Source organism: Lathamus discolor, chromosome 2 (genome assembly GCF_037157495.1).
Source record: "Lathamus discolor isolate bLatDis1 chromosome 2, bLatDis1.hap1, whole genome shotgun sequence".
Classification (NCBI taxonomy): domain Eukaryota; kingdom Metazoa; phylum Chordata; class Aves; order Psittaciformes; family Psittacidae; genus Lathamus; species Lathamus discolor.
In genome coordinates, this window is record NC_088885.1 from 22,695,100 (window position 1) to 22,712,072 (window position 16,973).

General features: G+C 37.2%; 1 protein-coding gene across 1 annotated transcript in view; it reads right to left on the minus strand.

The window, feature by feature from the left end:
* Positions 1 to 281: 281 nt before the first annotated feature.
* Positions 282 to 16,973, minus strand: part of NEK10 (NIMA related kinase 10) — a 95,946-nt gene continuing 79,254 nt past the window's right edge. Inside the window, exons 31-35 of the mRNA XM_065669211.1 lie at positions 15,114 to 15,224; positions 12,598 to 12,709; positions 11,187 to 11,236; positions 11,050 to 11,102; positions 282 to 908 (exon numbers count right to left, since the gene is read on the minus strand). Of these exons, the coding sequence (XP_065525283.1) occupies positions 851 to 908; positions 11,050 to 11,102; positions 11,187 to 11,236; positions 12,598 to 12,709; positions 15,114 to 15,224 (384 nt within the window). The 3' untranslated portion in view covers positions 282 to 850. The remainder of the gene's footprint in view (positions 909 to 11,049; positions 11,103 to 11,186; positions 11,237 to 12,597; positions 12,710 to 15,113; positions 15,225 to 16,973) is intronic.

Genomic DNA, 16,973 nt, shown 5'->3' on the forward strand with positions numbered 1-16,973 from the left:
GCAAAAAAATAGCTTCTCTGCTACTGCAGTGAGACATCTTTATCAACATTTGATAAATTATGAAATTCCAGAAGTACTTTTAAGTACTACAGCTTTGACTAGCAGCAAAGCATGTATTTTATTTATTTAGTCTGTTAAATACTAAATGAATGTGTATCTATAGATGTATATAAATGTACATGACACATTTTATATACAGCAATCTACACAATATATGCCTAAAGATAGACATATAATACAGACATTTTGAAATAGCAATAAAACTAGCTGGTTTTAAAATAACAAGAATTTTAGAAGCTATGCTGGATATAAATAATAAGTATTAACATGGGACACCAGCATTAGAATTTGTTACTATCCAAATAGAAAGAGAGAAATTCCTTCTAAATATTAAAATTGTGAAGATGTTTTTTAATCTAATTCTGGTACAGTGAACCTACATACATTTTCTGTCTGGCCATATTACAAAGCTCTTTTTCTTCCAACAGAAGACATACATGGATATAAATAAGGTTACAGGCTTTCAACTATCATTCCAGAAAACCTAACTATGCAACAATTCTTTTAAAATATTAACAAAAGTAGAAGATATGTACTGTTGGGAACTGAGTTTTTCTAATACAGTATAAACCTTCCCAATGTTCCCTGTAAAGTGCTTATATTGTAAACAGATAAAAAGTTAATAGCATCCTGAAATATCACTCAAGGTCCCTTGAAGCTGTCCGGCATTGGCATTCCATCTGGATGCTATTTTATGGGCCAGACTTGTCCCTTTGGTAATCAGATAGCCTCAGGTGAAGTACAGGCAGGTTGATTTTTTTAGGAACGGTTCTGAACCTTCTGTTCAGAATTACAAGTTTTCTTCTTTTGCTGGATAGTTCTTTGTTTCCCTTGAATAGTAGAGATACCTGCAAGGGGGAGGGTGTAGGGATGGAAGGGTGGAGATGGGGAGACAGGAAGAAATCCACAGTTAGTATGTGTCGGAAGTAAGAATTCCCTGCTATTCACAGTCACCAGGTATGGAATCGATCTTTGTGCTATCAGCAGAAATCTGTTGTACAAGGATGATGCAGAAGCCAAGGAAACTCAGAAGTCTATCAAAAGAAATGTTTTACATCAGGGTTTACAACAGAGTTTGATGCAGAAATCTCCAGGTGAAATTCTATCATTCATGATACACACAGGGAATTAATTTGTCTAATGACTCTCTGGCACAAGATTTATGGACTAGTCTGCATTGTGCACAAATAGAATTAGAGCAGCAAAGATCTCCCACAGCTGGTCAATGAGGCCTGAATGCAACATAATGTATTTGTGGCTCAGCTTTAACTTATGTAGCTGATGTATATCCAGAGACTATGAAGCACTACGAAGTTCTGTATTTAACATCAGTTCTTTCAAATTCCTTTCTAGCCTGCAAGAAAAGTAGCACAGAAAGTGATGGAGATGCTTCTGTCAGCTTGTAAACATTTTCTCATAATCAAGTCATACTTCATTGTTATGACTATTCTATGAAAATATGATGTAAAGACTTCTTTTCATAATCAGTGCTATGAGAAAGTAAAACAGGTGTTTACTTTTTGTCTCAAAACTCCACAGTCTCCACTCCAAGAGTCAGACCTCTTCCAGAATTTTCCCTGGCTACGTGTATACGATATGTGTAAACCAGATATCCAAAGCCCTTTCAAACTTTCCCTTATACACATAGTCCCTCAGCAAACACGGTGTTATTTTGATTACTGAAGTACTGACACACATTAAAATATTCCAGTAATAAGGAAAGGAAAAATAAGAAAAATAATTTATAGTTTTGCATGCACACTTCAACACATGAGGAATCAATCAACCAAAATAGGCTGAAGGCTGACAGCAAACTATCATTCAGCCCCATATATGTCGACAACATAATTTTTAATGGGGCACTGTACCTGTGCAAAAGATTGAATCATAGAATGGTTTAGGTTGAAAAGGAGCTTTAACCATCATCTAGTCCAATCCCCCTGCCACATGCAAGGACACTTTCCACTAGACCGGGTTGCTCAAAGCCCCATCCAACCTGGCCTTAAACACTGCCAGGAAAGGGCATCTACAACTTCTCAGGAAAACCTGTTCCAGTATTTTACCACTCTCATAGTAAAAAACTTGTTCCTTATGTCCAATCTAAATCTAACCACTTTAAGTCTGAAACCATTGCCCCTTGTGCTGTCACTTGTTCTGTACCCTGGCAAAAAATATCTCTCCCATCTTTCTTATAACCCCCCTTTAAGTACTAAAAGGCTGCAATAATATCTCCCTTGAGCCTTCTGTTCTCCAGGTTGAACAAGTCCAACTCTCTCAGCCTTTCTTCACAGCAGATACGATCCAGCCCTCTGATCATTTTCTGCTGCCTTCCTTTGGACCCATTCTAATTGGTTCACATCTTTCTTGCAGTTTCTGGGAATCCAGATGTGGATGCAGTACTCTAAGTGAGATCTCATGATGCAGTACTCTAGGTGAGATCGCATGAGAGCAAAGTGGGAGAATCACCTCCTTTGAACTGCTGGTCACACTTCTTTTGATGCAGCCCAGGCTACAAGTGCTGGCCTCTACATTGATAGCTCATGTCTGATTTTTCACTCACCAGTGTCACCTAGTCTTTTTTGGAAGTGCTGCTCTCAATCCCTTTATCCCTCAGTGTGTATGTGATATAGACTGACTGCAGGGGGGGGATTGCACTGATGCAGGTGCAGGACCTTACATTTGGCTTGTTGAACTTCATGATATTCAACAGAGTACACAACATACAGTCCTCAAGCCTGTCAATGTCTCTCTGCATGGAAACCTTTGTATGGCCCCAATTTCCGAACACTGAGGCCAATCTTGTCTTCAATTTCTTCAAAAACTATCAAATTGTCTTTCGCTTAGCCTAAGAGTTTCCAAAATTCCTTTTAACAGCATCTTGCTGTGACATAGAAAGCTATTACATTCTTCTCAGTCAAACTGCCTTAGCTGGACCAAACCATTGAAGATTCAAACGAAATACAGAAAAATTCCTCTTTACTTCAACTCAAAGTGTTTAGTTTACAGCAGCTGTATAAGATACTGGTCTGACAGCACAAGAGTGATCCCAGACTACAGTGAGCTTTCTGAACCACTGTGAGTAGGAAGGTTCCTTCTTATTTGGTATTATTTGACAGACTTCACCTATGTCCTATACAAAAACTCTGTCAAGCAGACATCTCAGACATGCAGAAGTCAGTCTCAAAGTAAACCTTTACCTCAAACTGGTAGGAAGAAATGCATCAGAACTGCAAGAGGAAACCCATCTTATCTCAGCCAAACAAGTCTGTGACGACAGATGCTTATACTCAAAGATGTGAAGCTCATATAAGAATGTCTGAGATCAGGGCATGCGATCTCTGCAAGGGATCAGAGCCATCTGCCTGGTGTTGAAAACAGTCATTCTCACAGTCCAAATGCTGACAGACAGCTTCATAAACATGCACTTTTTCTACAGACAGTGTGGACTTCACTACTTCCACTGTCAGCAGACCACTTAATTTTCTATATTCATCGCTGAACTGTGCCAGCGACTCGATACCTACCAGTAAGCCAACATTCAGGCCAGATGCTCCTTCATTTTTTCCAATAAGAGGTGAAATGCACCTTTCCACATACCTCATTGCTAAAGAGAATCTTCAGCTGAGTGAGGGGAGAGGATCTGCATCAATGACAGTCCTATCATGGATTATTTTGGTACTTGCACCAGATGGATCTCTGGATCACTCCTCTGTTCTGCACAAGGTAATGTCATGAAGTACAGCCAGGTTCTAAATCTAAGTCCTAATACCTAGCAGGCCTGATGCTAGCCAAATCTAGTCATCTTGATGCTGACTAACTGCTAGAGGGACAAACAGTTTTAGCTACAGTCCCTATCATTCTGATTCACAGGAAAAAATGCCTAAGAAGAAAAGAGAAAAGACTGACTTACTAACCAAAGTGGGAAAAGTTTTCTCATGGAATTGTAAGATCAGGAAAATGCACATCCTTTTTCTGTGTCATGAGATTACTGGCCATCCCTGAAGTGACCAGAACATTCCTGCAAGTCTCTTAAAATCAGTTAGCCGTAAGTTTTTCACACCTGGCCATCTGATTTTGACATGCACAGCGGCTAATACCTTAGTATCCAAGTCATACATTTTCCCCAGTTTTAAGTCATTATTTCCCTAGAACTCCACTATGCCATTAACAGGAAGTCTGTTCATGTTGCTTCTCCATTTTCTATTTTCTGTAAAAGACTTGGGAAAGGTAGGCCAATACAGCCTCTTTGTGGAAGGACAGCTAACACAAAAGATGTAATGACTGCTGATCTGTATGAATAGGGCAGCATTCTTACAGTTCTACATAGATCCTCAGCTGATAGCCATCAGAACTGCAGGTGAGGAGATTGAAGGCTTTTGCAGCCATGGATATTCAAATAAAATTAAGTACTTTGCAGACTTTTCTACCCCCCTGGGGAGAAGTACAAGTCAACAGAATGCTGGTATGACTAATGAATATTGCTGGCCAAAACAATTTCTTTCCTATGTGCGAGATAAAAGAAGTAGGAATCAACATAGACAACTATTTGGAAGAAGAAAACAACAGAAAATGCCAATTAACATTAGCAGGAAGTGGTGCCAGAATGGGATAAAAAGTAGAGGAGTGTATTAAATTACCTAGATATCACTAAATAAATAAAAAAAAAAAAAAAAAAAAACTACTTAAGATTCCGGGATCACTGGAGCTTTGTACTTTCATCTACTGTCTAGTTTGGTATGTTCTACAACAGTAAAAAACATTATAACTAAGCTAAATAGAAATTTGAATCCATTAATCATGTAACACAATTAGAAAGGTCAAATAATGGTGAAGAATACATGGATAACATAGACTGTGCAGATAGAAAATGCTCCATTAATGCATCTCTGTTTCCAAATGATGAACCCATTGACCATAGACCCAATACAAATGAGGGTTGCCCCAGAGAGTCTAAATTCAGGATTTACTATCATTCTTGAGCTATACCATCCTTCTGTAAATAATAGCTCAAGCTATTCTTTGAGTAGTTAAACATAGAATCATAGAATCTTAGAACGGTTTGGGTTGGAAAGGACCTTAAGATCATGTAGTTCCACCCCACCCCTGCCGTGGGCGAGGATGTCTCACACTGGATCATGTTGCCCAAGGCTCTGTCCAAAGTGGCCTTGAACACTGCCAGGTATGGAGCATTTACAACTTCCTTGGGCAACCTGTGCCAGTGCCTCACCACCCTCACAGTATAAACATGGAAACATTATAAACATATAGCTATCATTAGAGACAGACTTGACAGTTTTCCTCTTCATGAAATACCTCTACCTACATGAATGATTGCTCTTTAATTCTAAAACCACGATAACAGTGGAAAAGACTGCATTGAGCAAAGTTAAAAAAATGCGTCAAAATGTTAATATATGCATTTGATTATGAAGGCTGCTTCCTTCTATTCTTACTTGCATTGCAACAATTTTGTTTTTCTACAAAACTAAAGTTGAACCACCATTTCTTTCATTTTGGATAGTTAAAATTATTCATAGTAGTTTGTATAGTGCTATGTTTTGGATTAGTGATGAAAACAGTGTTGATAACACACCAGTGTTTTAGTTATTGCTTAGCAGTGCTTATACAGCATCAAAGCCTTTTTTGCATTTCACACTGCCCATCAGTGAGTAGGCTTGAGGTGTACAGGAAGCTGGGAGGGGACACAGCGGGGACAGCTGACTCCAACTGACTGAAGGCATATTCCATACTGTAGGACAGCAGTAAAAGCTGGTGGAAGAAGGAAGGGCGGCAAGGGGAATGTTCGGAATGATGGCATTTATCTTCCAAAGTAACAAGTGTGATGGACCCCTGCTTTCCTGGAACTGGCAAGGATTTACTTGCTGATGGGAAATAGCAGATGAATTCCTTGTTTTGCTCTGCTTTTGCTTTACTTATAAAACTGTCTTCATCTCAAGCCACTTTTTACCCTTCTGATTCTCTCCCCCATGCCACTGCAGGGGAGTGAGCAAGTGGCTGTGTTGTGCTGAGCTGCCTACTGGGGTTAAACCATGACAGAGCTACAGCACTCAGCTGAATATAACTCCTGTCTCTGACCATTGCTATTTTTGTTTATTTAGAACTAATGTTTTTTGATGTAACTGAGTTTCTACTTGGATAGAGTCTCTTAATACAATTTATTACAATTAGATTTCTGCATCAATTTTGATATTACATGTCTACTTCAATATAAAACCCTGATGAACGTTTGAAAACAGTATCCATTGTCCTTTTCCTAAATAGGCTCAAAATCAAGGATCTTGCCTTTTGTGCAGTGTAATATTAAACCAGAAGGAGAAAAAAAAAGAAAGAGTGGCACAATAGATGTGAACAGAATAATTTTGAAACATTACAGAGGTACTTTTATGCATGTTTACCAAATTTCTGAGTAAGTAAGTAATATAATTGGACTGCTGAATAATTTTAGGAGATTAGTGATAAATGGGCACAAGTTGCTTATTCAAGATAAAGCTGAGGGTCATTATCCTCAGCTGGTCATTCATGCCCATGAAATAACTGGAATTTAGGTATTAATTACTATTATAATGAAGATGGGGGAGAAAAAAAAAGCAGCATGACATTTTTCTTATGAAGCTGTCTTGGTTTCTAAAGAATTCATGTTACAGCACCCAAACAAGCTGCTTGAATCATTTTTAACCCTTTCTACAATTTATTCATCCTATGACAATTTTCATGTCATCACCTCACTCAAGGCTTGGTTTAACATCTTGTATTCCTTGCACAGCAAGGGCAACAGCAATGGGAAGGAAAGACAATGCACACAAATTCCCCAAAATAGAAAATGGAAAAAAAAGGTTTTCGGAATGTTTTCTCTATGAAGTGTGCTACACAAAGAGGTAGCAGATTGCATTATTATGCTATACATTATCTAGCTGTTTATGCTGCATTTAACAGTGCTTTTAGCAATAGCATACATCATTGCTTAGCAGCTATGGAATTCTTTCTGCAAAACAGATTCATCCTGTAGCCTTAGAACATATGGAACTGGTACTCTTATGTCAACTTCATCAGAAATTATGAACAATGTGGTACTAAAATGAAGAAACACCTTTAAAAACTTGCAACTTCACAAATTAAGTTTGTGTGTTCTCAGGACTTTTGAGCCTTTGAAGACTCAGGTTGCTTTTTTTTTTCATAGTTCTATTAGAACAGCTAGAAACTTACTATGCATAGACAGGAAGGCAACTTGTTTCCTGCCAGAAACACCATCATTCTGATTCCACTGTAAAAGACTCACGCATGCCTCATCATTACAATTTCCCATCTTTGAAACTGAAAAAAAACTCAATCTAAACTAAAAGCTTTTTAAAATAAGAAAGTTTAAAAATATGTTATTGCCCTCTATGTTGCTAAAGCAAACAACATACGACCATTCACTGCTCCTGATACTTTTTTCTAAAGCTTTTCTCTCAACACATTTATAACAGGATGCCAGGAAAACTACAGGATACAGAGTTTCTGCTGGAAAATTTGCAGTTGCTTCTGAAATGCTTCACTGTGTATAAAGGAGAGGAAGCAGAGCAAGGCTCAAAAGAGTTTTAGGCAAGAATGAATGATAGAATGTTGCTCTGAGGGCTGCAAACCAAATTCTGTTTGGTGGAATAAAATCAGAAAATGGTAGACACTGATAAGTGACTTGCAGTGCAGCTTGAGAGTTATTTGCCCTTCTAGTTTGCTTAAGCTGTTTGGATAGTTTGAAGCAAAACCTAATGAAGCATGTCTGCCAGCCAAATGAATCATTCAGTACTGGATAGCTGTCAAAACTGAACCGTTTAGCTATTTGGAGAGAGTGAGAAATGAAAAAAAAAAAAAAAAAGGAGTAAAATTACTTAAGTTCTGAAAGCTCTGAATGGCCTTAAGCAAAGGATATCATAGCAAAAATGGCAAGTCCTCTGGAAACAGACATGTTTTTGACAGCCAAGGCCAAAGCATGGTCTGGAAGAAAAGGGAAAATAGTAAGTTATTTGGGAGTCGGTCCTTGTCTAGAATAGAAGCAATGTAATAGTGACAGAGGAACCACAGATAGTTATGCAGGTAATAGGATTCGAAGTATAGTGAAAAATCAAGTTGCTGCTGACAGACCAACAACTGGGTTGCAGTATGGCTGCTTTGTATCTGCCACCCAAAGCCAGAACATGCTAGAGTAGTGACACGCGTGCAGTAGAGTGGGTGAAAGTCTACAGCAAGAGCTGTTATGTGCATACATTAACAATTCTGAGCAAGAAGAAAAAAAAAATCAAATCTAGTCAACATACTTTCAAACTTCTAAGGAGATTCATACCTATAAGGAGATTTCATTCCATTCCTTTCACCCACTCTAAAATCAGTTTTGTCTTTGTCGTGGTTTAAGCCCAGCCGGTAACTCAGAACCACGCAGCTGCTCACTCACTCCCCCCACCCACTTTTTCCTCCCCTAGCTCCTGGAGGGATGGGGAGGAGAATTGAAAGAATGTAACTCCCACAGGTTGAGATGAGAACAGTCCAGTAACTAAGGTATAACACAAATCACTACTGCTACCTCCAATAACAATAATGATAAGGGAAATAACAAGGGAAGAGAATACAGCTGCTCACCACCTGCTGACCGATACCCAGCCCAACCTGAGCAGTAATCTAGCCCTTCCGAATAACTGCCTGCAGTTTATATACTGTGCATGACGTGCTGTGGTATGGAATACCTCTTTGGCTAGTTTGGGTCAGGTGTCCTGTCTCTGCTTCCTTCTGGCTTCCCCTCCTCCCTGGCAGAGCATGAGACTCAGAAAGTCCTTGGCCAGCGTAAACATTACTTAGCAACAATTAAAAACATTGGTGTTATCAGCGCTGTTCCCAAGCTGAAAGTCAGAACCACAGCACTGGAACACAGGAGAAAAACGACTGCTACTGCTGAACCCAGGACACTTTGCTACAAGGCTCATGAATAAAGCACAAATCAGCACTGACTGGATAACAGCACTGCTGAAGAAGTTGCATGACTTGGGAAACACAATGTGAATTTCAATGTTCCTATGCTCCTGGGAAAATCAAATACGTAGCACATCCACCATTATGAAGAAGGATGCTAACTATCCACTGGCTTTCTCCAGACTTTATGTATGAGTGGAAATGTACTGCTTGCTGCTTTCTTCCATTCCCTTCTGCAGGACAAACACAGCATAGAGAAGAATACCTTATCACAGAAGAACACACTGTCATCCCTTATAGCTATTACAGAGCATTCTCTTACATCTCCTATAAAATAAATTTTAAAAAATGCAGGAAAATAACTTAAGGCTCTACAGAACAACTACTCTGCAGGGAATTTCAGCACAGCAGAAAAATAAGTAGTCCTGAATAAATCAGGAAAGCAGAATGTTAGTTATTTTACTGCTGTTGGTCTCGTGCATTTCTGTGGCATTCCTATGCTACATGTTAAAGTACTAGCATATTTGTCTGCAGCCTTTGAGCATTCTTTATATTTCAGCAATTACATTTACAGCAATAAGACAGGTGGAAATGGAATGAAGCTGAACTAGGGGAAGTTCAGATTGGACATTAGGAAAAAGTTCTGAAGACCACCTCCTGAGAGGGTGGTCAGTCACTGGAACAGGCTTTGCAGGGGAGTAATCATGCCACCAAGCTTGTCAGAGTTCAAGGAGCATCTAGATGACAGTCGTAGTCACATGGTTTAGTTTTAGGTACCTCTGCGAGGAGCAGGGAGTTAGACTTGATGGTCTTTATTGGGTCGCTTCAACTTGAGATACTCTGATTCTATGATTTTCATTAACAAAAATCTTATTTTCATAGTAGTTTGTATAAAATACTGAAGTCGATATTCAGCATACACCTGATTCATTACAGTTAATTGCAGGAAGATGCTTTTTGCCAGCCTGTGAGATAAATGCCTATACAACTACAATACATTTATACACTTATAATAAGACTTGCTAGATCTTGGTGTTAAAAGTGAGAGCTTTTTCTTCCTTTTTTTCTCATAAATAGTGTGATATTTCTTCTACAGCACCAAATCTTAGGAGCTTCTAATTAGGATGAAAATTTAAAATACTTGAAAACACATATAAACAAATGTGTTAGATCTCATGGCCGCAAAAGTGATTTGTAAACATGATTCAAGTATACCCTGAAGGTTTAAAGAGTGAATTATTATTTTATTGTGGGAGTGGTTAATAATGATTTTTCAGTACTTTCAGCTGGCAGCAAGACACTTGTAAGCTGGAATTCTAATTTTGAGAAGGAATAAAAATATTATGCATAATAAAAATATTCAGGCTAATAAAATAAATAAAAATATTCAGGCTAATATTTGAAACTAATAAAGCTACACTCAATCCATACCAAAAAGTTTGCAAAGAGAAAAAATAACCAAAAAATGCCACTAAGGCACCAGGAACTATAAATTCTTAAAACTTCTTAACATCTGTAGTGGGGGTATTGGAGGGTGGTGGATGTTTGTTTATTTCTTTTAGAAAACCTAATTGCACTCTCCCAGGCTTTAAAATGTTGATTACTGCAAAGACAAGGAACAGACTTACTTAATGGAAGTAGTGAACTCTTTTGCTCTAAAGAATATCTGAGACAATAAATACTATCAGGTAAAAAGAATGAGAAATCCTAAGCTACTGTTGTGGATGTACATTTTCTTGTGTTCCTCAAAGGTTTCCTGCAATAAAGATATACCATCTCCTAGATGGTTTATGGGAAAGGTGAAAAAATTGCTCCCAAACTTGTACCGCTATCATCTGAGAGAAGAAAACAGATGTGACAAAACCCCCATGCCTAGATTAGCTAATATATCCATACACCTATGTATTACAACAAACCGTGTATTGCACTAAGTTTAAGGTGAAATTCCAATCATGCAAACAGGTAGATGACACCTTTGGTTTTAGCACATCATAATTAACATTATATTTGTAAATTGAACAGACTCACCTGTTAGAGAAATTGTAATAACCACTTTCCTCAAGAACCTCTTCAATTAGAGTCTACAAGATAAAAGAAATTAATTTCAGTAAGTTATCTTTATTAAAAGTAATAAATTAATACACACAGCTATATCTACAGCTTACCTGCAACTGTTCGTATGTCATCCCTTCTGCTACATCAGAAACACCAATACCTAAAAATAAGAGCCAATTAATGCCATACTGCTGAACTGGGGGCTTATGCTCCTTTATCAGTTTCTTAGCAATTCCACTATAATGATCATGACAAGCGAGATGTTTGATCATCAGCAGCTTATTCCACTGACCACAATGACCCCTGCATCTTATGGCATGATGTGAACATTTGAGGCACACAATACTATCACATTCTGAAAGAGTTCTGACTGGTGGAAAATATTTTACATACTTAATGAAGCAGAACACAGCAATGCAAGTTTCTTATTCTTCTACACTTACCATTTATAATTGAAATGGCACAGAACCAGCAGCAATTTGTGAGGATAAAAGTATTCTTTGTAGGTTAAGAGATTCAAAAATTATAGACACTGAGCACCTGAACACATTGCATTGTTGTCTCTGGAAATAAAATGAAACTCGTATTTTAAGTGATTGTTAGGGACTCATTTCCTACTCAAGTATCACCCTAGACACCTAGTATTATTTCTGAGTTTTGTAATAAGCTGTGGAACTGATATGCTAGTTTCAACTCAAAGACCAGCAAAATGCAAGTTTCTCACCCTTCTTTTTGGCACCACTGTTTGTAATGTTACAAATGTCCTCTAGTCTGTAGATTGTGACCTAGCTTTTCCTGTGTTTATAAGAATGGAAATGGCACAAATACCAAAACACTGGCTGCACATTTCCCTTATGTCCATTGTACAAAGAAGTATATGATTAAACATAAATATAAATATAAAAACCTCTGAACTAGGAATTGTGATTCCCCATCATGGATGATGCCAGTGATGGTATGTTTAATTCAAGATGGAGTTCATGATTTGTCACACTAAGTATCATTAGTCCAAAGAATATTTGATACTATTTATTTTCTAAAGTATAAATATACACATTTTCCATTATATAGATGTGGTATAGCATGTATCATTTCCCTCCTCTAGACTTCAGGGCTTGATTGCAAACATGACAGAAGGACAACATAGGTTTTAAAAAGAGTTTGTTTAAAAATCATGTAAATTCTAAGTACAACATTTTCACTTAGAAACATTTCTACTGATTTTCATGGATGAACCATGTCTTATTTCATCTTCAATATGTCTTTGTAATTCCAAAGTATACTCTTTCATATTGGGAGAATGTTCCATCAGTTGTAAACTACATAACTTACCAGGAATTAAACAACACAAAAACCAACCGACCAAAAACCTCCAAGACTAAAAATCAGGATAGTTAACATAACTTTACTGTCTTCAAAGACAGAAAGACAGATCTTAGAGTAGCAATTCCTTCTGCTTTGATAGCATACACTTTATTAGACATATATATGCCACTATAGGGGTTTTGATGCTTTCTTTACCTTTTCTATCATCTGGAAGCAACGCATTTCCACCTGAAGAGGGAAGTACTAGCATGTGCCAATCTGCTGTGAAGAAGTTAGGCTCAATGAGTTCAGGAGAACCTTGTAGCAGCTGGGGAAAGGTTAAAAAAATAATAATTAATGATAATTATTAAAGAAAAAAATTAAAGGACACCTGAAACCTCCGCCCTTCCTGTTTGCCAAAAAAATCAGACTTTTATGAGGCAATTCACACTTTCCAATGCAATCGGAAGTCAAACGAGATTTCAATACTTTCTGATTAATGAAACAGTGGTGAACACAATTATGAATGTCCTATCTTCTCCCCAGAAACACTGGCTTAACATTGCAAACTGCCAATCTGCACCTAATGTAAAGCACTGACTTCTTTATCTGAATAAAATGTCATCAACTACGCATTTGCATGAAGATTAACAAGTAAGTGTATTCCACTGAACTTATGAGAGAAACAGCTGATGACTCCGGTTTTCAAAACTGGGGCTTCAAGTGAAATTGAACACAGTACATATTCACATGGTATCATGCCCACTTTTTATGTATCATCCCGCACTTTTGAAACCCAAAATTCAGTTCAGCTACTGGATTATGTAAACAAGACATCTGACATTAAACTTAAAAACATCTAGTTTTGAAAATATCCACTGGTAACAACTCTGACATGAAAATATCTTTGTGGGCAGGAGAGAAATTCTAGTTTTGCATTCCTGCAGCATGTTAACACTTTTACAGTTACAGAAACAGAAGAGTATCTGTTGTTGGAAGACCTTTACCCCACCACCAATCAGCGGAGGAATCTTTTTGTCTGTTATTCTAGTTAAGTTTTCTAATTCAGCAAAGTTAAAAACCCATCACTTTAAAATTTTATTTGCAGAAATTACACAACCTCACAACAACACCTCCCAGAATAGTTCTACCTAATTCATTTCTCTATTTAGATTCTTCCTATTACCTCCCAATGGTATCAGTGTTACCAAACGCATTTATGGTGATGATTTTGGTAAAATATATACCACTTATTCACTGATGCTTATCAATTCTCCATCTTTCTTACTGCACTTTTTGTTGCTGCTTTCTATTAATAGTTTCTATAACTATTTCCTTCAAGGCAAAAATGCCCAGAATTGCATTCAGCATTTCAAACACCTTCAGTTTACTACCATTTACTTTTTAAACAACCTATTTCTTCCCTTTCCTTCAGGTTTAACTTCAATGGTTTTGAAGGCAATGCAATTTTACAGTTAATAACATTTATAAATAAATAGGGCATATATAAATACATTTCTGGGTATTTGAAAAATACGTTAATTTTATAATAAACACTTCCTGTTTCTTACCAAATTTTTGGGCATCCTTTCCTGAAAACATCAATTTAACACACAATTACCAAAGATTTCCTGAGATTTAATGTTATGGCTGAAATACAGAAATTGTTTAATGCAAATCCCAGCTTAATTTACAGGACAGCAAACTGGCATGAAACCAGTGGCTCAGAGAGAGGCATCTTTAACAATCTTTCCACCAATGTACCACCAATGTAAACCAATGTAAACACTAAATAGCCACCTTCCATGAAGCTTAAGCACCTCAGATTAATTATAAAAGTACAGGGAGGATTTAGCATCTGGGGTCAGTCTGTTGTGTTGCAAACAATGACAATTCCACAATTCAGTGTAAGTAAGTGGGTGACAATCAGATTACACAGGGGCATTATGTCAGTGATAAGAAATCATCTTATCATCATCATATTTTAGGTACAGTAACATATCTAATAACTGTTTTGTCATCAATTCAAAACCGAAGTATCTTAGCTTCACAGGATACAGATGCCAAGGGTGTCATTTTCATATCCTCTGCTGACTACAGTCTTCTCAGGAGATTTTGAAGGAACATTTGGAAATTATAATATTTTTGCTAGCTCTTTCTCTGCTGAAAGCATCCAGCATTTCACTGGAAAACATTCAGGCATGGTTCTTCAGTCATGCCATTCTTGCAAATCTGCACTACTTTCAAACGGATGACACTAAACTGTTGCTGACACACTATGCAACAAGAGGACAAGGTATGCTATATTCAAGACACTCTGGGACACTGCTTTCTTAAAATTCATAGTTTGAGTAGGAATACATTCCAAAACAGAAACTAATAAGAAATTATGAAGAATTTACATAATCTCTTTTGGCCTTTGCCACAAAACCATTTTCTTTCCTCTTCTCTTTTTAAGCTCCCATGAGATGAAGTCTAGTTTTTGCATATTAGCACCTAGTAGGTCCTTTCCATTTACAAAAAATGTTCTAATGATAAGACACAAACTTTAAACCAATCTGTAGAAACTTTTTACTTAAGGTCCCATATTTTCCAAATAAAGGATAGATAGGGAATATTCCAAATATTTCCTTTTAAAAATGGAATCTCATGTTGTGACATTAATATCAATTGCTTAATTCAAACAGAAGAAGAGACAAAGTCGACCACAAGTAGTAATTGGTGTACTACACCTTTTTCATTTCTGATTTCAGATTACCAGGATTGCTCTGCTGACTGAAGAGGGACTTCTTGAATCTTTCAATGATTCTTCTTTTCAAGTTGTATTGCAAAGCTGGAGGAAGCTGTATGAAACAAAGAAACCCATGTTTTCACCGTTTAGTTATACCTGACATAAAGATGATATAATCAGCAAGACCATTACTGGAAAATAAGAGTAGCTACACCACAAAAAGAAACATTGATATTTAATAGCATGGTGATAAACAACAGTACAAGACTTGATTTACAGGTATATTATAATAACACTCCTTATTTTGTCCATTCTGTTAGGTTTGGCATACCCTGTAACTCAGTCCCCTCTAGCTTTGGAGGTAAAAAACATTATAACAAGCTGAAGAGAGGTACTACTACATTTGTCTCCCTGAGCAAAGTGCTAGTATCTGAGACATTTTCTTACAGATGAAGGTCATGAAACATTAGGTCAGATTTCATATTGACTATAATGAGTGACTCCAGCTGAAATTAATGGAACTCCAAGCAGCTCAGATCTTCATTCAACGTGTGCAGAACAGCTTTAACAAGCTCTTTTAAGGTCCTTATGTACATATTAACACAATTTAGAAGTCTCTTTTGCTAGAAGCTTCCCGTAGGAGGCAATTTACATTTCACTTGTTTATAAAGCAAAATTGATTTCGTATATTTTTTTCTCCTGTGGGTTTTTTGGGTGGGGTTTTTTTGGTTGAAAAAGTACACAACTTTCCATATTTTTTACAAAAGAAAAGCACAAATCAGGCTTCGTATTTTAGAGTCTTCAATAGAGAATTCAAAGGAGATCTCTTCCTTTCCTCTTTTAAAACCGTATTTATGCTCCAACAGTAAATGTAAAGCTTCAACTGCTGGTCACTACAGTGACATCAACTCAGTCTGATAACAACTCTATGGCATGTACTACCCTTTTGGAAGGCTCTGCTATGCTGTTTATGTATAGTTGTTTATAGCTGCAGACAGTGTTTGTAGATTTTTCGATCATTTAGTATACACTTTATAACCACATCAGTGATGCAAATTCAGAAAGTGCCACTCCACTGAATTCAGGAAGCTTTTCAATTACTAAGGAAAGGTTTGACCACTAAGGATTCACATTCAAACACTATCACAGAAGATATTATAAAGATTTTTTTCCCACTGGAACAAATTACTGCTGTTGGCCAGTTACAAATCTAGAACAGCTATATTGGCCCCACAGGAGTCTCGATTTGCTCTGACGAATCAGAGATTAAGGTTACATCCTAAGCATAAAAGACGTAATCAGACAGCTGGTTGCACACAAGGTTTTGTTACAGATATACACTCCTCTCTTTTCACACATATAAGGCCTTACGCATATGTATTAAATCAAATGATGAATGTTCCTTAGCCTATAAATGAGTGACAAAAATGATGCCTTAGAAAAGGCCTGTGAGATACTCTGTAGACTACAAGCCACTGCAATGGACTGTGTGCAATTGATGTACCATGGGCAAACTGAGGTATACTGAAGCAAAAGTGGTAAAGAACAAGTCCACTGCTTGAGAAACCCAAGAGTTGCCTCAGGCACTAGTGTTCAATTTCAGCTTTTGTTTTAATGAAATCAGATGCCAGATTAGTTAAAATAAAAATAAAAATAAAAAAATTTTTAAAAAGCCAAGGATTTACGTAATGCTTTTTTGCTTTTTTAAAAGCTTTCTCTTACATTGTTTTCCAGAGATCACTCTGACTCTTGTTCCCATGGAAACTGAATTGGGAAGGCTGCTGTCAGCCAAGAATTAGGCAAGAACAGGCAAGAACTCTCCTTTGTAAACTTCAGTTTAGAATTGTCAGCTGAATTATGT